Genomic DNA, 25,281 nt, shown 5'->3' with positions numbered 1-25,281 from the left:
ATGTTGACTGTCATCCTCACGTCCTCAGGCTGTTGAGCGATCGCAACCTCCGCAGCTCATCTTCTGAAAACTCTGGTTCATAGAGGTATGGTTCTGGATCTTGACTGTCTGAGAAGTCACCCTCCTCGTCTCTCACAATATCAGCCATGTTCATCGCCATTCACTATGTCTACTGTAGGAAAAATAGCCGGCTACTATTCACGCTGGTATGTTGACGGAAGTCGTGGGATTTCATGTGTTGCGTGATATCTCTGTGCCCAAGTAAGTGCTTCGCCTGTGCTTCCCCCTAATATAGTCCCAAGTCAATATCTGCCTAGGAAATCGCCTATAGTGTTAATCTGCATCGCTATTTGTACTCGTTGTGAATCATATTATTATGATTACTTGTTGAACCAATCATATGTTTTTGAATGATGTATGTGTGCCCTTTCAGAAAACTCATGAGTGTGTGTGTGTGTGTGTGTGTGTGTGTGTGTGTGTGTGTGTGTGTGTGTGTGTGTGTGTGTGTGTGTGTGTGTGTGTGTGTGTGAGATTAACAAACGGGAAATGAAAATAGACAGATGACTAGGTTTGAAACCCTGTGATTAAAGGTGAACTAACTTTTTTACCTTAACCGAACAGCTTCGGAGTCATTGGAATAGTTATATGACTTTTTTCGGGTTGAATGGTGGTCGTCTCGCACCCCCCGAGCGCCTGAGAGCGAAAAAAACCACACTTGCAACTTTGGACCGGCCTCAGCGTCAGGAAGTATCGCGTGATATCAGGTCTCGCGATGTAACGAATTGGTTTACGGCACTGCACACATACACTATCTAAACATATGCTAACCTTCTGTGTATCATACATACCTCAGTGGACATGGCTCCGTGCGTTCGCCGGGTTCTTTGAAAACAAATGCACATGACGAGTGGGAGAAGAGTAGCCAACGAGTTTTGACAACATTGTTGTCAAATATCTATTCTGAAGCTGTAGGGGGAATTCTTGCTTTCCCTGGGAATCAAACCCATGATCTTAGCGTTGCAAGCGCCAACGCTCCACTGTTTGAGCTACAGGAAAGCTGTATTAAGCTGTATTAATTTTCCTGTAGCTTTCCTTGGCTCAGCAGCAAGTTTTAACAGGAAATGCATCACACCTGCGTATGCGTCTCCAGTTATCACCTGCTGCTGAGACAATCAAATGGAGTTTTTGTAAAATGATCTTAAATAATTATAAATAATCTGTATTCATATGTATTAATCATAATGATAACAACAATGTTGATATTTGTAAATAAAAAAAAATTACATATTAATCATTTAACCGCAGCATGAGAACCGTCTCTCTCTCTCTCTCTCTCTCTCTCTCTCTCTCTCTCTCTCTCTCTCTCTAAGCGGACGGTGTGTTTTCTCCGCTCATGTGTGGAGCAAAACTAAAGTGTTAAAATAGTTTTGGGGAGTAAAAACAACATACACATCGAGTAGAGACATTGAACTTTATTTGCAGCCCAAACATCTGGAACGTGTGGATTCACGTGTAACAGATGTGGGCCGAATCTGGGCCGACACTATGTTGCTGTCTGGGTCGGCATGTTGATATCTGTTGTTTAAAAGACACTTTACATACTTGTAATGTTGATTGTGTCCGTATATTTACATGTGATTGCTGATTATCGTTCATGGAAGTGTTCATGCTATTTTCATGTATTAATTTTCTTTATAAAGAATCAAAGAATTTTCAAGCTGCTTCTCTATGTCTGTTATCAGATATTTGTGCTGAACTAGTTCACAAATGGTATACTCAAATTGGTTGGTTCTTTATTAAGAGTGTGTATTTTGCTAGGAGGAGTTTGACTGATGCTATATGACTGAACCAAATAATCACATAAAAGGATGGTTAAAAACTTACAATATATTCAGAATAAATTGCTTTTGTTTGACATTAAACCTTTCTTTCTCTGAATATAATTTTGCACTTGTGAAAATGGATTATTGGACCACAGAGGTATATTCAGTGATGTACATAGTCTGGAAAATAAGTACAATAAAGATAATGATAGACATACAATAAACATAATGTAAAATGATTATTCTTAATTCACATCAGTGACATTTCTCTACTCAACATCCAGTTAAATAGACAGAAACGAGGTAAGTTATTCCACAGGAAAATACGCTATAAGCGATCATTTGTCATCAATAACATGCAGTGCCCATATAATCTCGTGACTCATATGAAGAGCATTCAAACAACAAACATGACGCTAATCACTCGTCTGGTATGATAACATCTTAACAGACCAACATCACATCATTAATAACCCATAACACTGATCTGCAGCTTAATAAAGAACGAATAATCACACTTTAATAACATTGCCGATCTGAATAACACAACGACCTCTACAGGACATGTCCGGGCATGCACGTATGTTCAGATCACGTTTAACACAAATGTAATTAAAATTGACTTACTCTGGGGTCAGTGACTAACATCGTGATATAACATCTGCAGTAATCACCACGAACAAACAGAAATCAACAACTTTACAGCTGACAGAACACACAGATCACACAGACATAGCAGAGAGCGGCAGCTCAGCTAGCTACTGTGCACTGCTCACTGACGGCATTACCATGACTACGGTTTCATAATAAAAGTCCCTACTGAATGAGCCTTTAATACATGCTGCGAAACATCGCTTGAAATGAGGCTATCACGTGACCGGTGGAGCTTCGTTACCTCACTGACACGTCACGCTGGGATCAAATACAAACACGCTGTCCCATACCCGCTATCCATTTAGTGCAATATTATAATTATATCGGTCTTGTCTGTAGCTTTTTTTATTATTATTATTATTATTTATTTATTTTTTACGTGGTGTATTGTTGTTATTCTTGAATTAAATATGTAATTGCTTTTGTATTTGTGCATTTGTGTTTCTTAACAATGTGCATGTTTGTGTTGTTTGAAGGAACACACAAAAAATGGTGCAATGAAAAATCACATAGGACTAATTTATTGGCGAAGAGGGTGAAAAGACAGAAGTTTGATGCGAGTAAAAATGAAGAACAGAAAGTCTTTATTGTCATTGTATTGTGCAAAATACAATGAAATTAGAAAAACTCTATCACTACACACACACACCGCCATCTTGCTAATGGCATATATGCTTATTAAATATACAAATAAACGTTACAATGACATCCCAATGAACATAGCATTGAATGACACAGTTGGTGTAGGACTTTTTATTGACCACCAGATGGCGAAGTAGAGCACTGTGTCAAAAGCTTCAAAGCTTCAACACAGTTTGTTGTAAAAGCCTCACAAAAGCCTCGTTCGGCACACCCACTTTCAGGCCAGGCTCAACCCTGATTCGCTTCAGTGTGTGTGTGTGTGTGTGAGTGAAACCTTCAGGTCGATCGCTGCTGGTTGGGCTGTGGGTCTCCTCAGGCATCCCATAAACGTCTGGCTTTCCAGGCATAGATCAGCATGGGTGTCTTTTACATGTTGTTCATTGGCATTTAGTTGCTCATCTCCACTATGTTGTGCACAAAAGCACATCTTACAGGAATAATTGACAGGCCACACCCGATGGTAATGCGGCCCTGACACGAAGCGGATCCGTTGTTTTGAGCATCATTCAGTGTTTGTGTTCACACAACAGAGTGTTAAAATAACACTGAAGCACTGCTGGAGTTAAAGTATTCAGTGATGATTGAAAAAAAATCTGCATGCAACTTGTAAAAGGAAAAATTAAAGTTTACTTTTGTGACATTAGTGACATCCAGCACTGTTGTGACAATCAGATATATTGAAGAATGATGAAAACACATTGTGAGCGTAAGATATTAACCACAGTGTTATTCAGACTCTCACATTCACAATCAGCTTATGAAACAATGGTGACATGCTTCATACTGCAGTGCATGATGGGTACCAGACACCGAAGATGAAACACACAGATGTTTTTTTAAAAGTAAATTTAGTCATGTTGAAAATAAAGGTTCTTTTTTGGTATCTATCGTTCCACGTAAAATCTTTCCATTGGTTTTTTTTATATATATAGTGGGACATAGTTCTTTAAACTAGAACTGTTCACTGGAAATTCTTCTCTGACATCACTGCGAAAATTCCCTTTTTGAATCATTAATGTTAAAGGTGTTCGGTTTCCTTCATAAAGGAACTATATTTAACGTTAGCTAAATTACTATAGACTTTTTTAACTCCAGTTCTTGAATGTTTATGTCAGTGGCGGATACAGAACGTCTTTAAAGGGTACATAACATGCACAGTTTCACCTAATCTCATGTTAATCTTGAGTACCTATAGAGTAGTAGTGCATCCTTAATATCTCCAAAAAGTGTTTAGTTTTATTATATTTAGAAAAGAAAAATACAGCTTTCCGATTCTCTCCGGAAAAAGCCGAGGTCCTGGAGGCGGAGCTATAGAGTCAAGCGGTAGTGCTTGATTTCCAGCAAAAGACAGAAATCTGATCCAGTTGTACTTACATGAATGGGGTCTTTTATCACTGGGACCGCTCCACGTTTTAATAGCAAACGATTTGCAAATCCAGCGTCGACCTGAGCCTTGTTAATAAAACATTCGTCACTGAAACGACCAGAACACACAACCGCACTTCCTACACTCCGTTGCTGCCCCAGAAAAACAAACTGCATCCACTGTTCCTGTAACACTGGGTTCTTTGGAAAACTGAACACGGTAAGCTTTCCCTCACATCCAAATACACACTTTTTTGGAGACATTCTTGAACAAATCCTATGCAGTGCTGGCTGCCGATGATTTCCTGTTGAAGCGCGTTGATGTGCGCGGTCTCGCTCTCGTATAGTCGACGTGTGCGTGGGCGCGCTTTTCCGAGAGAAATGCTCATATAAGGAGTTGCACTCTGATCTACGTCATTAGATCCACGATCTAAAAAAAACCAGCCGAAACTTGTACCAACCCGGAAGTAAGATTTTCAGCATAGAAATTATCCGTTATTCGTCCAAAATATTTTTTTAAAACTTTGCCCATGTTTAGCATGAGAATCTATCTCTTTAACACTGTAAACAACTCTGAATACATGAAACACCATTGTACCCCCCCTTTAATATGTGGGCCTGGTGAATATATGGGGGGGCCTCGGTTTTTTAAGCTTATATACACGCCCAGTAGCGTAACTTTGCTAAATCATATATACAATAACATTACGATGTCCAGCAATCGATTTAAATAGTAGGCTACATGTAGCCTAAATAATATATGTTGTCAGTGCCGTGAATTTTTGTCCAAGACTTTAATGGTCCAGTGGTAGAACTTTCGCCACCCGTGTTAGAGGTTCTGGGTGCTAATCCGCACTCGTATAGTTTTTTTTTCTCATCAAACCCGATTATGTTCATCATATCAAGCAGGGACACGTTTGTGTGCATTATGTTTTGTGATTTCACCAGAACGAATAGAGAGTATCCGCAACGGATTGAAGTGCGTGTCCGAGTGAAGACAGTGTGGTGTGTGCGTGAGCCACACGAGAAAACACTGTATCCGCGCCACTGATCGCAGCAGCAACGAGCACTTTGATCACTTGATTTAAAAAACACATTTCAGTGCTAGATCGTCTCTTATTTAACAAACAAAAGAAATGAATTGTTTTTATTAATCTGATTGGGTGGGCCACCGGTCAATCAAGCTTTGTGCTGAACCTGAACATCTGGATCAGCTCGTGACCCTACAACACACAACAAACATTTTTCATATTTTTCACATTCAACATAAGATAATTAGTTTGGCAACAACATCATCAGAGCCAATGAGAAAAAGGGATCAGAGATGGCAAATGTTAAATAAACCATCACAAGAAGCTCACGGCATTTGAGGTGTTTATCATCACGGACCATCTCACACTTCTCACGAATTCACTCTTATCTTCTTAAGAACAGAATAAGAAAACAGAAAAATAATAACTTTATTCCCACCAGATTTCTGAATGTCAGACTCTATGGCCTGTAATGGTTTACTGTATATTTGCACAATGACTCGTGATCTCTGGCTGTATTTTCATCGCCCCTGTGTCCATCCGCGCTTTACAAAGTGTTTCACACTCCCTCCTCCACTGCACTCTTGCTCTCTTTATTTTAATTTGATTTATTTACTCTCCACCATCACCTCAACAGCGGCCTATTATTTTATAAATGTTGCACATGTGAAAATATATATTCTTCCATAGCAATGAATGACAAATGAACTTAAAACCCTGAAATAATATATGATTTTGTAACATGCAATGCTTGCAACAGAATAACGGTCGATTATATTTGGCCACTTTCTGTAAAGATAAGGCTTGAGGTTTCCTGAGCTGAACTTTTCTCGTCTCACAGATGAAAACCAGATAAGACTTAAACACAACATGCATGATCATTTGCCTCTAAATAAAGTTTAGATGCAAAAGCAAAAAGCATTGCGTTTAACATATTTAGTAAGGCATATTTAATAAACACTTGATCCATTAATACTAACACTTTATCTTTATCTTCTATTCTATATTTATTTTATAAAAGTACATGTACTGCGTTAGATTAAACAGGGAAGGGTCACAGCGTTAGTTTCACTGCCTCTATTGTTCTCATTTGTAAGTCGCTTTGGATAAAAGTGTCTGCTAAACGAATAAATGTAAATGTAAATGTAAACAAACATTTAAGTTGCTATGTGTGCTATTACTTGATTGAAGTCTATGACCAAAATGCATAGAGGTGGGAATCGTTCTACTAAATGTATCACTGTAAGTCTTGAAGTTATTTAACATTGTTGCCTGTATATTATATACAAATTGCAAATGACAACGATGCATATTAGTCAATGGGTTCTTGATTTACATTAGAGGGAAACTGTGGAAATCGTTCCAGATGTTAGCTACACATTAATGCACAGGCTTCCATGGGCTGAAAAATAATATAATATATATTTAAAGAATTCCTCACTACATTTTATTATTGGAGGTGTTTTAAGTCTTGTAAATGTAAAGATGCAAGTGCTTGAAGACACACAAGAGAATTCAATTGGGGATTTGCACTCACAGAAGAAATCTGCGTCTCAAAACTGAATTGAGTTCTCTTTCGATCGTTAAACGAACCACAAAAGACAAACATAAATCACTCACAGCTCTTGGCTGAATAACTTTTGTAACTTTAATAAGGATTAATTTATAGTTGATTTATACAGTGAAGATTATACAGTGTTATTTTACATTTGATCGTTCAAATGGATACTGTTATAGCCTACCTGAACATCGAAGCACTGTTTATTTCATTTGTTTCATTCTGTATTTTGTATTTATTTGTGCTATTGATTGTAATTTGTTTATTTGTATTTTTATTTTTTTTTATTACTGACTGAACTTTATAGGCGAGGAGTTTGGATATGGTATCGAAACTGGAATCGACAATGTTGAAATGGCACTGGAAGGCATATCTAAAATTTTGGTGGCTCATTAAAAATGGGCAAGACAAATACTCAATTTATTAAAAAATACATTCATTTTTTAACGGCACCAACACTGATCTTGCACACCCCTCAGCAAATGTGCAGTTGCGCCCCTGGTTGTAGGTATCATTTTGAAACGTATATCATAAAAAAAGGAATCACGACTTAAAGGGACACTCCACCGTTTTTTGAAATAGGGCTTATTCACCGTCTTTCCTACATTTATATAGGTGGGCAAACGCATTTTTGTCTCATGCATTGTTTTAGTTTGACAGGGTCAGCGCTAGCTTAGCTTAGCACAATGAATGGAATCCTTTGTTGCCAGCTAGCATGTCATGAGTAAAAGTGATAAAAAATAAAAAAAATACAAAAAAACAATTACTTCTTGTGGCCTGCGTATTCACAACGAGTACAAATAGCGATGCAGATTAAGACTAGGCGATTTCCTAGGCAGATATTGACTTGGGACTATATTGGGGTGAAGCACAGGCGAAGCACTGCAACTTGGGCACAGAGATATCACACTCACCACCAGTTCATGTTGACTCTCATCCTCACGTCCTCAGGCTGTTGAGCGATCGCAACCTCCTCCTCCTGTCGCACGCAGCTCCTCTTCTGAAAACTCTGGTTCATAGAGGTATGGTTCTGGCTCTTGACTGTCTGAGAAGTCACCCTCCTCGTCTCTCACAAAATCCGGCATGTTCATCGCCATTCACTATGTCTACTGTAGGAAAAATGACATGCTAGCTGGCAACAAAGGATTCCATTCATTATGCTAAGCTACGCTATCAGTGGTGCTGCCAAACTAAAACAACGCATGCACTGAGACAAAAATGCGTTTGTCTCAAAAAACCTATCTAAATGTAGGAAAGACGGTGAATAATCCCTAAATGGTGGAGTGTCCCTTTAATGGGAAAAAAATAGCTGTTCACGCTTATAAACAGTTACTTAATTGTATGTTGGTGTGTGTGTTTTTTTTTCACCAGTAAGTTCTTCTTCTAGGATTTATTGGCGGTTGGTAAACACTGTATTGGTGTATTACCGCCACCAACTGGCATGGAGAGTGGACCATAATGTCTATTCATTGTTAAAAAAAATAAAATCTTTATCCTTTTAAATGAGTTTCTCTAAGATTTTGAAACAATAAATTATAGCTCATATATTTTGACTCTTTCCACAGAAGATCTATTAAATCAAAGCGTATCTTCCTCCGTCCAATTTTTGGATCAATGTCTTCTGTCTCTTTCATATTTCTGACAATCATCATGTTCTACTTACTCTTCCTGCCCACAGAAATCACATTTCCCTGTGTAATGTTTACCTAAGCCTAATTATTATCTCGTCCCTCCTACTCCTTCCTGTAGTTATACCTCATTTCTCCCACTTCCCTTTGAATCCTGCGAAACCATTGCCCTTTTATTGTTTCTTCCCATCACCTTTGCCATCTTTTCTTCAATCTCTTTTTAATAATGATCTTGATTTCTGATGTTTCTGATGTTAACTGTAAAATCAATGTGATTACTTTTAGTACTGTTCTTTTGTTATTTTGTCTGCCATTTCATTTTGCCATTTCATCACCACATTGTGTGCTGGTGTCCACAAAAGTCCCACCCACCACTAAGTTGTTAAATCTTGCACATTGTCACATCACAAGATGGCGAAGTGGCCACATCAGGTGCACGCTTTTGACTTCTCCTCCTCCTCCTCCTCCTCCTCCTCCTCCTCCTCCTCTTTTTCCTGAAAAACACGGATGGACAGTTATAGAGTGAGATGCAATAGCGTTGCATGTTTTTGTGCTGAAACCTGTTTCCAGTAAATGAGTTTTCCTGTCTCTTCTGCTGACCATCTGAGTAATACTTTCCATTAGAACTAAAACCTCTGCCGATGTGAGTTTCACTTCCTCAGTTCAGATGCTCTGCAATGTCCCGCACAGCCTGAAATATGGCTGTGTAAACAACAAAGGGTGTGTCTTTGACAGTATGCATTTAACTCTGTACTCTTTGTACATTCTCTATAGGCTACATTCAATCGAAGAATGTACAATTTGCATGCCTTCTCTTTTGGAAAAGACGAGTAAGACGCTGGGTAAATGGCACAAGTCGCTTGTCTATGGTGTGGCTGAGGTTAGTTTGTGGTTCACCAGCTTGATGTGGACCAATCGAAAATGCAAAGTGCAAATATTATTCTTTCACATAAGCAAATTAAGCTGTTTTACTCAAACAGATACAGCAACGCAAAGCACCTTTGACAAAGTGAGTCTTTTTTTTTTTTTTTTTTATAACTTCCTTATTCCGACTGGAATTTCACTTCACTTTCGCTCCCTGTTGAGGTGCCAGCACTTTTGCACATTACAGTAATGCATGTTGCGCTTCAGTTCACCTCCATATACAGCAGTGCTGCTGGGTGAAACTGGTGTTCATGCACTAAACTCTGGTGAGCGAGTGGGAGGTGCAAACAGATATAGAGACCGCAAAGCCCCTGAAGCTCAAGCGCATCTTTCAGGAGGCGTCTCTCAGGTCCTTTTGTGTGTTGGCATTTGCGTTTGACACTTGTTTGTGTCAGAAGGACAGCGAGTAAATGTACACAAACTGAGAGGCTCGAAGCGGTCGGTGTGAGGAAGTCGTTTTCTCTCTTCTTTCTCTTCGCTCTTTCTCTGATGCCTCAGTCTGTCGTCTAAACGTCCGGACATGAACATCTTTCAAGAGTCAAGAGTTTTAGCAGTTCTCCTGCTTTTCCTTCTCCAGGGTGAGTATCTTCAGAAACATCTCAGTTAATGTCTCAACAGGCTGTAAGACACTTCCTTATTTGTGTTTGGTGTGTATAGGATACGCATCTGAAAAACTGCTCTTGGTTACATTTACAGACACATATGTGTACATCTTGGGCGCATATGTTTATGTTTGTATATGTGTGTAAATCTGTTTGACATAGTAACTTGAATTAACTGTGTATTTATTATGTTACTGAATGTTTAACGCAATGGATTTTTAAAGGATTTTATTTAAGCTGAAATGTATTTTACGCTTATTTAGACGCAAATGATCATGCATGTTGAGTTTAAGTCTTATCTGTGTTTCATCGGTGAGAAAAAAGAAACGTGCGACTCAGGAAACCTCGATCTTATCTTACAGAAAGTGGCCAAATGTTACTGACCGTTATTCTGTTGCAACCAGCATTAATGAAAAATGTTTGTTATTGCTGGGTTTTAAGTTCACTTGTCATTCATTGCTATGGAAGAATATATATTTTTCAAATGTGCTACATAAACAAGTGGCACTGTTGAGGTGATGGTGGGTGGAGGAGGGGATGCGAAACACTTCCTTTATTGAGCGAGAATGGACACCCGAAACGATGAGCCGAAAATGCAGATCATGAGTCATTGTGCAAATATACATTACAAACCATTACAGGCCATGAGCTAGAGTCTGAAATTCAGATATCCGGTGGGAATAAAGTTGTTCTTCAGCCTGACTTTGTTGTGCTGAAGTTCTTGAGAAGATAAGAGTGAATTCGTGAGAAGTGTGAGATGGTCTGTGATGATAAACCCTCACCTCAAATGCCGTGAGCTTCTTTTGATGGTTTATTTAATATTTGTAATCTCTGTTCCCTTTTTCTCATTGGTTCTGATGATGTTGTTGCCAAACTAATTATCTTATGTTGAATGTGAAAAATATGGCATGATTTTGTGATGATTTGTAACCAGAGTTGTTTGTTGTGTGTTGTAGAGTCACAAGCTGATCCAGATGTTCAGGTGCACAAAGCTGTCGGAGACTCGCTGGATTTAATAGCTAATTATACAAAAGAAGGTCTTGAAGTAAAGTGGAAATATAATGGAGCTGAATTCGCTGAGTATGAGAACAATCAGATCAAACGGTTGGATCCTCCATTATTTCATGAAAGGTTAAATATGTATAAGGACAATATTAGTATAACAATAGAAGACCTGAAACTCCAGGATTCTGGAAGCTTCTCTATTGTTGCATTAGGAAAATCTGGTCAAATTCCAACAAAAGTCATTGAGCTGCGTGTTCATGGTGAGTTTAACTTGATATTCATCCTGTCAGTGCTGTTAATGTAAACACACATAAACACTCAATAACTGGAGTTAAATAAGTCTATCATTTAGCTGAAGTTAAATAGTTCCTTTATGAAGGAAACCGAACACCTTTAACATTAATGATTCAAAGAGGGAATTTGCATAGTGATGTCATAGAAGAATCTTCCAGTGAACAGTTCTAGTGTAAAGAACTATTTTCCACATTTGTACAATAGATATGAAAGGTTCTTCTTGGAAACATAGACACCAAAAATAAAGTTTATTTTCAAAATGTAAATATAATTGACTTTAGTATATTATTCTCCTCCAGATCTCATCAGAGATGTACAGATTGAGCTCAATAATTCCTGGCTGGAGTCAAAAAACATGTGTGTGTTTCATCTTCGGTGTCTGGCGTCCGGTGATGCGAATCCCTCCTACAGCTGGAGTGGAGATCTGGCCAAGACTGGACAGAACCTGAACATCAGCCTCCGTCCAGCAGAGAGCGCTACACTCACCTGCACCGCCAACAACACCGTCAGCATCAAGCACAAGATCCAGACTGTACTGTGCACAGAGAAATCTGAGGGTACAAGTGTGCCAGCGGGTATAGTTTTGCATTAAAATACTGAATTGCTTAACTTCTGTGATTAAACATGTTATACTCTGAAGAAACATCATTTTTGGAAACCAAAAGGAACTGTAGAAGTGATTAAAGCAAAGTCACTACTGTACCCAGCTAACAACAAATAGGCCTATTTTCTAATGTTCCCACGAAGCTAGCAAAAAAAAAAAATTGAATTGAATTGAATGTTCTAATGTTCTTTTTTTCTTGGCTATATGAATGTTGGAACGAAGAAAACATTCCATTTTATCATTCTGCGAACATTTTTGGTAATGTTATTTTTAAATGTATAAACATTGTCGTGGAAATTCTTAATACTTAAAATAAAATTCTTAAAATATAATACAATACAACACTTCCCTGAAGTAAGGTGACAGCGTCCCATCAAGAAGCTACTTTCACTACCTCAATCACACGTGAGCACACAGGTCTTTAGCATCTATACACTCTCACCGTCCCTCTCAGGTGTACGCTGGTCCGACAGAGGATCATTAATACTAACTCAGAGTATCACAGCCTCACCCCGAGGGCGGCTCTATAGACTTCAACACTATCACTGTCTCTGCGCTGGTCTTTTGAGCGTAGAATCTGTTTCTCAGCTGCGCAGCAAATACCTGACACGACTCCCAAGTTGCTCTTTGTAGAAATGAATGTTTTAGAAAATGTAGAAAATGTTTTATTCACGGCCGAGAGATCACTGGCCACAACAACCAAGTGAATCTCCTGAACAGAAAGATACATGTACATTTATATCATACAGTTGAGTAAAAATCAATGTCACTCAAGTCTTCTTCACTGTGATTTGTTCAGGTGATTGATTTGTAATGATCTGAGCTAGTCATATGACTGTTAGTTCTACTGTGTTAAGCACTTTTTGGTTAAGTATGGCCTTTGACCTGAGCATCCTTAGTCTGCGTTTCTCTGTACATTTAATGTTGAAAATACCCATTACAAAAAATATTTCTATCACAACATTCTGAAACGAGTTGCATTAATGTTAGCATTTAAAAAATGGTAGATGAACATCCAACTAAAACGTAAAAAAAAAAAAAAAAAAGTATAACATTTTTGTGCTAATGTTTTGAAAACATTATTAAAAACCAGATAACTTTGAACAAACATTTTATTAACATTATACTGGAAGGAAGAACGTTTGTTCACAACTTTGAGAGAATCTTGACAGAACGTTAATTAGTTCTGGGTAAATGCTGTCACAGTATTTGAAGCTTTTGTTTTTCAGGTTTATTTACAATTGTAACAGAGTTACAGTTCAGGAAAAGGAAGAGGCAGGAACAAATACAAATTTCTAACATAAAGTTTATTGATAAAACAAAACATAACAGCATTCTATAAATGTAACAAAAACACACTGTAAAATGTCCCAGGCCTGGTCTTCTCTCGCCTTCAAATAATGAGCTCAGTTTTTATCGTACATGTTTTGTAATAACTGTCATGTTTTAATATCGGTGGTACTGATTTAACAGTCATTTGTTTCTTGTGATGCAGGGTTTGATCTGATGTATTTGCTGATCGCAGGAGGCGTCGGTATCGTCGCTCTTGTCATATTCGGTGCAAGCCTCGCCGTGTTCTGCAAATGGAGGAATCGTACAGGTGTGTTGAACACAGCAGAAGTTATTAAAGCAATAAGCCCAAAGAAACCGTGGTTTACTAGACTAAATGGGTTTTACCCCTACGGAAAAAAAATATATTTCAATATATTTATGATCAGTGTATTGAATGGTTTAAATATATTGAAAAATATGTGATGATGCATTGTTACACTAATATCTTGTCACATAATTGAGTTATGTTTCTGCTACACAAGGTATTTGAGCTGCGTTTAGGAGGAAAGTTGTGTTGGTGTTACTTAAAGTCATAGTTCAACCAAGAATGAAAACCACCCCATGATTTACTCACCCTGAAGCCATCCTATGTGTATATGACATCCTTCCTTCAGACAAACACAATCAGAGTTATATTAAAAAATGTCCTGGCTCTTCCAAGCTTTATAATGGCAGTGAATGTCGGAAGTCCATCAAAGCGCATCCATCCGTGATTAAAGTGCTCCACACTGCTCTGGGGGGTCAATAAAGGCCTTCTGAAGCGAAGCGATGCGTTCATGTAAGAGAAAAATGTCCATATTTAAAACTTTATCGGCTTTAACTAGCTTCTGACAGACGGCCGTATGCATCGATTTTCGCCAAAAGAGTCACACTTCAACTTGACGCACAAAGTAATGATGAACACTGTTGCCCAGCCCTGTTTGTTTGAACCGCGAGAGACTCAAAGCTTACTCTACTTCTACATCTACGTCATACATCGTCAAGTGTTACTCTTGTGGCGTAAGTCGACTTGTGTACGGCCGTCTGCCTGAAACTAGTTATTTTAGTCGATAAAGTTTTAAATATGGATATTTTTCTTACACGTACGCATCGCTTCACTGCAGAAAGCCTTTATAAAAAACCCAGAGCCGTGTGGAGCACTTTAATCACGGATGGATGCACTTTATACAGAAAAAAATATACAGCCGATCACTGCCATTATAAAGCTTGGAAGAGCCATGACATTTTTAAATATAACTCTGATTGTGTTCGTCTGAAAGAATAGGTGTCATATACACCTAGGATGGCTTCAGGGTGAGTAAATCATGGGGTAATTTTCATTTTTGGGTGAACTACACGTTTTCAACAAGGATCCTCAAAGGGATAAAGTCTAATTGGTCAAACAAATTAGTTGAATTTAAAATGGAGGTCTGCACGGGACTGTTTTTTTCCCGTCCCGCTCTATTCTAGTTAGGTTCTATTCCGCACCCGCCCGCTGCCGCTTAAACCAAAAAATGCATTGGTTTAACTAAAAAATAACTGAGGCAACTATTTGCATCAGAATATTGAGTATTTTAAACTCCACTAATTTGCGTTTGACCAATTAGACTTTACGGGTTTTCAACATGCACCCTTAAAGGGGACCTAATATGCCCCTTTTTATAAGTCTTATGTGTCCTCAGAATGTGTCTGTGAAGATTCACCTCAATATAACACACAGATAATGTATTATACCATGTTGAATGAGTGGAAGGAAAAACATGCTGTTTTCCTGCATGTCTCTTTAAATGCAAATGAGCTGCTGCTCCGCCCCCATGTCCAGAAGAGGGAGGAGCCTTTACAGTTCATGCCTTGGAAACTCGGCCAAAAATTAAAACATCGGTTTGATTATCATCTCTATATCGTGGTCATGCTCACATGAGATTGCAGTTCTTTGTAATCATGAAAGTTTATTATGTGCATTAGTTTTTTAAAGCCATATTAGTGTAAACCTCTGATGTATGGTTTTCTGAACACACACCCCCGAAGCACACGCACAGAAAGCTGGATGTCAGACGGAGCATCCCCTGAGTACTAAACTAAGTTCTCTTTTCATGTCTTATTAATTTTCTTTTTGTATTTGTCTGTTTTATTGTTTGTGTTTTTGGACCGTGTGTGTCCTTAATAAAAGCTTTAATTGATTGATTGAGATACACACAAGGTCACATAAACACAGTCGGTTATGTCTGTGAACGTAAACAGCAAGTAAAGAAATAACATGTACATTAGATATGTGTATTAAAGTGAAAGCAGCGTAATATAAAGTACCTACTGCTGGATATGCTGTTAATATGAATCAAACAACAAAAGAAAAACAGAAAATCACTCTGACTAAAATAACTTTAGCAGCTTTAATAAGAATACATTTTCTTACTTGAATGCTGCTGTTAAATGCTCTGTCGAGGAGATAAAAGTGGCGGGCTGTGTTCAGCTCACTGAGGGTGGGGCTTACGCTAATAGGGCGGAGTCCATCAGCAGTTGTGGGTGGGGCCTATGCTAATAGGGCGGGTCCATCATGAGTTGTGGGTGGGGCCTACACTAATAGGGCGGAGCTATCATCAGTTGTGGGCGGGGCCTACAAAATGTAACGTCACACGCTACAATCTGCAAACGGCTTGTTCTGAGACACTGCTTATGATTTATGTGGATTAAAAAAAGGAGGGGGTGGATTTTTACCTTTAGTGTGGTTGTGTTCACACACTGCCGACACACAATTATGTTCAAACACCATGTAAAAGTGAATTTTGCATAAGAAGTAATACCAACACAACTTTCCTCGTAAACGCAGTGCAAGTTCTTGGTGTTGCAGAAACAACTCAATTGAGTGCAAGTAACTCGTGAATACACACTACTGTAACAAAATTTAAAAATATTGTCAAACATTTTTCAATATATGAAAAGCGGTAATTTATTTTGTATTATTCAATATATTTTAATTTATTAACACAAAATATGATTGCATGTATTTTTCAAAATATTTAAACTATTTAATATATTTATCATAAATATATGAAACAAGTATTTTCTTTCTGAAAGGGTTTCTAAAACATCCCTTAGCTTCACAGGGCTTATTGTTCTTACAAAACAGTTACTCCATAAAAACATTTATTTTGTATGTTTGTTAGAGTAATTTACAGTGACTTTGAACGCGGCTCAACCAATCAGAATCAAGGAGCGGAACTATCCGTTTCATGAAAAGCGTTTTATTCATGATCTCACAGCTGATTTCACACACTTTTAGGACAAAATGAAAGTGAAGCTGGTATTACAGTCTATGAAGACGTGAACACCGAAGGCATTCCAAAGGTGAGCGGCTCATTTCATTTTCATTTCATAGAAATCTGCCTTTTCAGGTTCCTGTGGATGTGCAAGATGCATTTAAATCACTACATGTCTTGTACGCATTTCTATTTTATATGCATACAAACCTAATTTGTGGCATAGAAACGTGGATATACATTTAGCAGCTAACCAGATTTAATCTATATTACAGAAACGAACTGAAAGTGTTACAAAAGGGATGTCCATTTATGAAACGGTGGACGACCTGAAAGTCACAAAAAACATGGTGAGCACTTGCATGCATCTAATATTGCTGTCATCCTTTTTGCTTATAAAATGGGTTTATAATATGCATTTGCTTTACAACACAATAGTTCATGTTGTTCTTTGAAGTAGCATAGAGTGGGCAAAACAAATATGGTAATGATCATGAACATCTTAGCTGCATGTTTAGAGACGTTGGTTGACCGCACCGTTGCAGAGCATTTCTGTGTAATATGTTGTAACGTCGTCCTCGTACTCCCTCTGCAGCCTCAAACCCTGTATGACAAAATCAACTTCCAGCGTCACCCTGCGGTCGGACCCAGCGCTTCCTCGCCTTACCAGGAAGTCCTGTGAGTGACAGACGGTTCATGTGTTGTTTCCCGTCTCTGCACCAGTCGACCTTGAGCGTCTCGCATTAAATGTACTGTGTTAAATATTTCATGTTGAAACACTTTTTGTATGAAAGAGAATTGTCTTTGTAAAAAGCATAATTCACAATGCACCACAATATTACATTATGCACACTGTCATTCAAAAGTTTGGGCTCAGTATGATTTTTTATTGTATTTTTTTTTTTATGTTTTTGAAAGAAGGCTGGATTTATTTGATGCATTTATTTTGATAAAAATACCATAAAAACTGTAATATTGTGAAATATTCAAATTTAACTCTTTCCCCACCGGAGTTTTTGAAAAAAGTTGCCAGCCACCGCCAGCATTTTTTGATAATTTTTACTAAAAATTCATGTTTTATGAATATCTGAACATGCAATATATCAAAAGAAAGAACAAAGCCTCAGCTTTTAAACAAAAAAAAAGTTTTATTCTTGTTTTACGCATTCTTTTTTTTTTTATCAACACTTGAATGTGTGTATGTTTCATAAAAAAGCAACATTTTGAAAATCATGTTTTTACATCCAGATCAGATTCAGGACGATGATTAGGGTGACCACCTGCTAATAAGCCCAAGGGGGGACAAGGGGTATGTTTCTGAGGGACAATGTGGGACACTGCCTGGCGCGGCGGTGCCCCCACCCCACGGGCAGACTCACTGATAGTGGTTTACCCATTTCTAGCACATACCACCTTACATGGTAATAATGCCCTATTCCCCTAAACATGAGTAATTGCTGATGTATGCTCATGAATAGGCCAACCAATGTGTATTTTTTTTCTAAATAAAGATTCATAATATTTTGAACATTCAATGAATTGACAGATGTACTTCCACTTAAGATTTACTATTTAATTGTATTTATTTTTCATTACAATTTATTCACTTTAAATAAATTATAATATAAAATTATAGGATTAACAGGAATTGTAGTTGCTCAACACCACAGGAACAGTAAAAAAAAAAAGTATTTAAAAAAAATACGATTGACATCGTATTCCCCTCCATGTCCGATTGAGAAGGACGTTTTGCAAAGGTCACAAAAAGCCCTCTCGGTATCCCCCTCAACACCTTTCAGCCACAAATATTCATTTTCCCAGTCTTTCTTGTACCCACACCTTCTCTTTTTAATTGATGATGACGGTGCCTCTCAGTCTCTTTCTCGAATTTTTCGAATTGGAAAGCGCGCATCTAAAAGTTCCTTCCTTCCAAGTGTGTCTGGTATGCGCGTGCGTGCGCTGTCATGACAACAACGAAAAAGTTGACAACAACCTAGTCAGCAGTTCAACTGAGGGGTGGGTGTGGCAACAATAGCGTGCTGAAATGTCAAGTAATGTTCGTTTGTCTGCTTGGGGCTCGAGGATATAGAGCGACCAACTTTTTTTTGAGCAAGCATAGATTATACGTGACACGGTCTCAATTTGCGGGACGCATGAATTGGGCTTCAAACGCTGTGCGCGCACGCGCTACGCGGGACGGGTGGTCACCCTAACGATGATCAAAACACAGATGAAGATCGAGTCCATCAACAACCCCTCATGCTTCACAGTCCTAAAGCTCATCCTGGGTCGACATTTCATTCAGTAACATTAGGCAGTTTTGATACCGTATGTATGCTGTTTAATGTTGATGATCGCGTTATTTTACATATGCATCTGCTTACATATGATATCACTTGTTTCTGCTGCTTTTTCGCATGTGTTTAGATCTGGAGATTCAGTCTTTCAGAAGACGTGTAATAGCGCCCCCTACCGTATAACAGTGAAAACACGGAAAGCCAGAAAGTCCGTCAGTGGCAAGGAAAGAGTTAAAGGGGGGGTGAAATGCTCATTTTCACTCAATCTCCTGTTAATCTTGAGTACCTATAGAGTAATATTGCATCCTTCATATCTCCAAAAAGTATTTTGTTTTATTAAATTTTTAACATAAAGATAGGCTGTACCGAGTCTTTCCGGAAAAAAACGAGCGGCTGGGGGCGGGCCCTGTGGGCGAAGCTTAGCTGTGCTAACGCCGCGCCAAGCTAGTGACAACACACAGAGACATTTGTTCAACAAACAGTTTTACTCACCGTCCGGTTCCAACGCACGACCGCGAACCTTTATCATTGTGACTGCTCGATCCTTAAGCATTAGACGATCTGCAAATCCGTCGATCTGGGCTTTGTTTATAAAACAATCATCGTCGAAATGCAGGGAACAAAAGTCTTACACAACTCCGTTTATGCTCAGGAAAACAATCCACGGGTTCCTTAACGCTGGGTTCTTTGGGAATCTGTGCAGGGTTGTCTTGCCCTGGCAACCAAAAACACACTTCTTTGGTGACATTGACTTCCCAAAAGCCGGGCAGGGCGCTTTGATGGCGAACTGCTTTCACTCTCTTGCTCTGGTCTACGAGTGCGCGCGCGGCCGCGATCTTACCGGAGAAGTGCCCTTAGGACCCATATAAGGAAATTCCGCTCTATCTTACGTAAGACAGAGCCATACTCGAAAAAAACTTTCCGAAACTTGTGACAAACCGTAAGGAGTATTTTTGGAACAAAAATACTCCTTCAAACGTACAACTTAGTTTTTGAAACTTTGTCCATGTTTAGCATGGGAATCCAACTCTTTACCAGTGTAAAAAACTCAGTATGCATGAAATAGCATTTCACCCCCCCTTTAAAATAACTGTTTTCTGTTGTAATATATTTTAAGTCATTTATTCCTGTGATGCAAAGCTGAATTTTCAGCATCATTACTCCAGTCTTCAGTAGATGTTTCCATCCACCTTTTTCATGCACTACGATGGAAACACGATGCAACACTCATGTGACTTTGCCTCAACAGTGGATGTGATTGATCCACTGGTTAGTCCAGTTATCCAATCGCATCGCAGCATCTCAAATGTTGGTTTAGTCAAAGTCTGTCATCAGAATGATTTGGTTTAATTCCCTCCAAAAGCGTCAAACACCGGCATCCGAACTTAAAAGAACATGATGGAGGGAAAAAAGAGCCCAATTGAAGAAACTTACATTTTGAATTACTGATATAATGCGCAACTTTGAATGGAAACATACAGCTAGTGTCACATGATCCTTCAGAAATTTGCTGATTTGATGCTCAAGAAACATTTCTGATGATTATCAATGTTAAAAACAGTTGCGCTCCTTCCTATTTTTATGGAAACCGTGATGCATTTTATTTTTCAGGATTCTTTGATGAGCAGTAAGTTTAAAAGAACAGCATTTGTTTGAAATATTACGCTTTTGCAAAAATGTTAATGTATTTTTTTATCAGTTTACTGAACAATACAATTTCTTTAAAAAAATATTGTTGATCCCAAACTTTTGAATGGTAATGTATATCTTTCATACACTCATCTTTTATATAATAAACAGTTGCGAAACCACCATTCTGCCTTTTCTGAATATGATAAATACTCCAAATTGATTAGTTTCATATTGAGATGCATTAAATCAGTCATATTGAGATCAAAGACTACAAGCACCAAGAACAGTTCGAGACAGATGTGTGAATGACTTTATGATGTGACTCACAAGTGCTTTATATTATAAATTGTTGTTTTCTTAAAATAACAGCGTCACACTTGACAGTTGTCATTTCTACAATTGTAGTGAATCAGCACTTTATCAAGAATAAATGTGTCTTTATGGTATTTGAACACGGGTGAATTATTGTATTGATCCAATGTTATTCTGGTTCAAGTGTTCATGTACAGTATGAGTATGGATCAGCTGCTCTCAGACACTTACATATCGGTCACTTAATTGCTTAAAATACACTCTTAAAATAAATAAAAGGAAGAAGCCGTTTTGGTTCCTCAAATACTTTTCCAGTGAAAACTTCATACGTAACCTTTTATTTCTTTGAACATTAAAAAAGACAGCCCTACTGTGAGCTATGAGGTTGTCATTCGATAGTGTTTCTGTCGAAGGCGTCAACCCGCATTACTTCCGCTTATTTTTTAAATAAACATGTTTAAGGCGAGACACCCATGGTGAATAGGGTAAACAAGATAACTAATAAATATCACCATACTTCACCAGTTGATTGAGTACATTAATAACAGCAAAGATTTTCTCTATTACAGGTTTTCAGAAATGTTATGTTTAAATATGAAAATGAGGCATTGTCTAATTAAATATGCACTAATTTGCATACATTTCTAGAACAAAAATCTGAACATTGGATGAAGTCAGGTTAAAAATTATTGTTTCATTTATTTGATATATTAGAGCCAAAGGTTTTTACTGAGAGGATTTTTGATATCTCTATTTATAACTCCACAAATCAAAAAACTGTCAACAGCCAAAAATAATAAATATTAGGAATAAAATGTTGTATAAAATCAGGAAAACTATAAATGAACAAACCCCTTTGTAAAAACCTTCATAATATAGATAAGAATAAAACTGTAAGTGTTGCTGAAGTGGAGATTTCTGGCTCAATGTAGGAGGAAAAACTCATTTTGAGAAAACGGCCTTTAAAGATATACACTGTAATTAAATTCTACAGATGCAAATAGATAAAGTGTTCTAAAAGATACAGTTAAAAGTGTACTTTGGATGTTTTCTGTCCACTAGTCTGAAAAAAAACATGATCCCAAAATCTCAAAATTGACAGATGCATGAAAAAACTGTTTTTTGTCAGTAGTGTCTCGCCTTATTAACAGTGGAATTTGTGGTAAAAAACAAACAAAAAAACAAAACAAAAAAAACAAACCTACATTACTTTTATGATGTTGTGAAGAAAATTACACCAATCAGACTCAAACCACGTAAAATACACCAAAAGACATCTTTAGCTTCTCCCACTCCGTGAAGCACCGCAAATTACGCAATCGAGTCGGCCTCTCAAAAATGTTTATATATTTTATTGCAAAATATGCATATACAAATATTAATTTGAATATATAATCAAGTAGTTTTAGAATTCTCCATTGGTTTTAATTTGAATATGCTGTTCGCAATGCCTCATGGGATTGTAGTTCCCTCGCTAAAGCTGTTAAGTACACACTTAAGTGTCTTGTACCTTTGTGTTTTTCTCTGATTTTCAAATACTGTTTTGCTTCAAATCCAATTTTGTAATGTTATGATTCACCCCGTTGCTGACTGGCTTGACTCATGGCTTTTTGGAAATCCCTATGGGAGAAACGAATGGAAAAAATAGGTATGTAACCAATACCGCTGAAAAAGTGGACGGGCGCTAATGCACTATAGATAACCTTTATGTTTAAATGTAGGAGTATCTAGCCTTTGCTATCGGTCAGCAAAGAGTCGCTCACTTCCCCTTCTCATATTAACGTCAGACATTTACAGACATAACGGGTCCCTTAATTTCTCTTTCCATCAGCACCTTTACTTCTCTTTCACAGCTCGTCTCCGGTCTCTTACTTCCTCAGCCAGAAGCCGTCTCACCTTTGACACGTCACCCCAGTTCTCAACTTCAATAGATTTAGTTACTTTTCAGAAACAAACCATATCTTGTTTCTGAGACTCGCCAGTAACACCCACGAGTCTCACACTTTAGTTTATGGTCCAATTCTCACTATTAACTACGACTTTTGCCTCAATAAACTCATCATAACGGCTTATTACTGTTTAGTAGGATAGTTGTTAAGTTTAGGTATGGATTAATGGATGTAGAATATAGTCATGCAGAATAAGACATTAATATGTGCTTTATGAGTAGACTACTAAAAAACAGCCAATATCCTAATAATCTGCATGATAAGCAACTAGTTAATAGTGAGAATTGGAGCCTAAACTAAAGTGTTACCCAGGATTTTAGTGCAGATCAGCAGCTTGAAAGTCACTGTTGACTAAACAGTGTTAATAGTCTTCCATTGTCTGACAACAGAAGTGTATGTTCACTAGTCGTATCTTCTGCTCTAACTGGTGTTTTACTATAGCCAGCTCTTACGTAGGCTATAAGTTGTGCGTTTTTTTCGCTCTTTCCGTAAAGCGACCTTGAACCTAAGAGAACAACGATGTAAATGAAGCATTGAAATACTTCTGAAATAATGTCACTGGGAAGTTTGATCGAGTGTGCAAATGTTTCAGTGGAATGTCATTTTTATAGGAGGCTTATTTCTGAAGTACTGACTCATCTGCAGATCTGCTGAGATAAAGGTGATGTGTCCATTTCTGGTTACACTTGACCACTTCCCATTGTCACAATGACCTAAAACTGACGTGTCAGTTCTGAGAATACTGTGACACTGACACGTATACACTGACGCATAAACTCGTTTCATCAGGCAGAAGTCGGCTTCAAGACTCAAGGAGTTCATTTACAAAGATCACAGTAGTTATACCCTCCACCGAGGTCTGTTACATCATTACTTCAGGTTGAATGATTCTGATTGGCTAAGAACTAGATAAACAAAGTATATTTCCACACATGGACTGATAGGCAGTAGCTCATCTCCATAGTGTGTACGGCTGCCGCCAGGACCCTGAGTACCAGTGGCCCTCCGAGGTCACAAGACTGTGTCTGTAGGCGCCAACATGTCGAAGAAAACAAGTCATTCAATCTCCAATAATGCCACTTGTTCCTCAAGAATACTAACACACACACACACACACACACACACACACACACAGAGCACGACCAAATCCAACCTTGAAGAAACTATCAACAGGAGACTCTTCCCAAAACATAAAGATACATGTTTTTTTCTCTCTCTCTCTCAGTGAGGTGACACTTTAATATATAACAGTAAAGTAAATGCTTTAACTAAGAAATGGTCACTTAACCTGTTGGTTCCAATGACTCTTGTGACATATAGCTGTCATGGTGAGCTAGAAGAACAGGAATATGTTTTAACACGTTGACATCTTTCTCAAACAAAACGAGTCCATATTTCATCTCTGAAAAAGAACATTTCATATGTAACAGGAACTTTAGAGACGCAGCACACAGTGCAGCTCACATTTCACACACACCATCTCCCCCTTCATCCCCCTCCTCACCCTCACCTAAAACTCACTGAAAACCTATGCAATGTTAAGAATGTACAAGAAGTAACTATGCGTGTTTGATATCATTTAAAGTGTCTCAGTGCGCCTGGTAAAATGGTCTCATTCTCCCAACTATAATGAAAAGCTAAAAAAAGTTATAAAATATGAGAAAAGTGATGTGTCCCTTGAAGTTGTTCCCTCCCCCAGATCCTCCATTCAAACTAACTCCTGTGTGTAAAACAAGAACCCATTCAAGTACAAATTCTGATCTCACAGTGTGAATCCCTCAATAGGGAACCAAAATCTAATTATAATGACAGATGCCACCATTTGGTAAGAATATTGAATTATCTGGGTATATAAGGAAAAGGAGCAGAAAAGTCTGTAGGTTGACTTCCCACACAACCGCTGTGTGTATTTTTTGTTGCCAGGTAGCCTAATCATTTCTACAAATTCCTCTATTTCTGAATTGTTATGCTTAACTGATGATTTTATTCTTATGAATGGGATTTTGAATTATTGCTTCATTACCTGGTCAATAAATTGTAAACGTTTGATTTTATTCTGACTGACTCTGAGATTCTTTTTCCCAAGTAGATTATCGGATTCGTATATTTCCACAAGTTTGCGTCATATTAGTGACGACTTATCTGGTATCAAATTCAAGTGTGGTGCGTTCAAGTCCTCCTGGGAAGTTCGTACGTACGAGGTGGGAAGTCTTGCTTATAACGGCATGTGCGTTCAAGTCACTTTCGTCGGAGCAAAATGGCGGAGTACTTTCTCTTAATTAATTACACAAAAATACAGTAAGGTTCTTAAACTCTTTTTCTAGAAAATGAAGACCAAAGAAATGTGCATCAGGTGTACTTTGTATTTTTATGTTTTTAATTAATTTATGAAG

The 25,281-nt window shown here is 38.0% G+C and overlaps 1 protein-coding gene across 3 annotated transcripts; it reads left to right on the top strand.

Annotated features, from left to right (window-relative positions):
• Positions 1–9,747: 9,747 nt before the first annotated feature.
• Positions 9,748–18,231, top strand: LOC307155401 (natural killer cell receptor 2B4). 3 transcript variants are annotated; one of them, XM_079866003.1, is made up of 7 exons: positions 9,748–10,203; positions 11,184–11,492; positions 11,826–12,083; positions 13,626–13,730; positions 16,722–16,786; positions 16,974–17,048; positions 17,294–18,231. In XM_079866003.1, the coding sequence occupies exons 1-7, from the start codon at positions 10,146–10,148 to the stop codon at positions 17,378–17,380; spliced, it is 957 nt and encodes a 318-aa protein (XP_079722129.1). In that variant the 5' UTR covers positions 9,748–10,145; the 3' UTR covers positions 17,381–18,231. The 3 variants fall into 3 exon arrangements, with proteins under 3 accessions (XP_079722129.1, XP_079722128.1, XP_079722127.1); XM_079866002.1 differs by having other exon boundaries at positions 11,826–12,089; XM_079866001.1 differs by having other exon boundaries at positions 11,826–12,101.
• The last annotated feature ends 7,050 nt before the right edge of the window (positions 18,232–25,281 follow it).

This window comes from Squalius cephalus, assembly GCF_949319135.1.
Source record: "Squalius cephalus genome assembly, chromosome: 3".
NCBI lineage: Eukaryota > Metazoa > Chordata > Actinopteri > Cypriniformes > Leuciscidae > Squalius > Squalius cephalus.
Note: the sequence above shows the minus strand (reverse complement) of the source record. Positions and strands in the feature narration are given on the sequence as shown.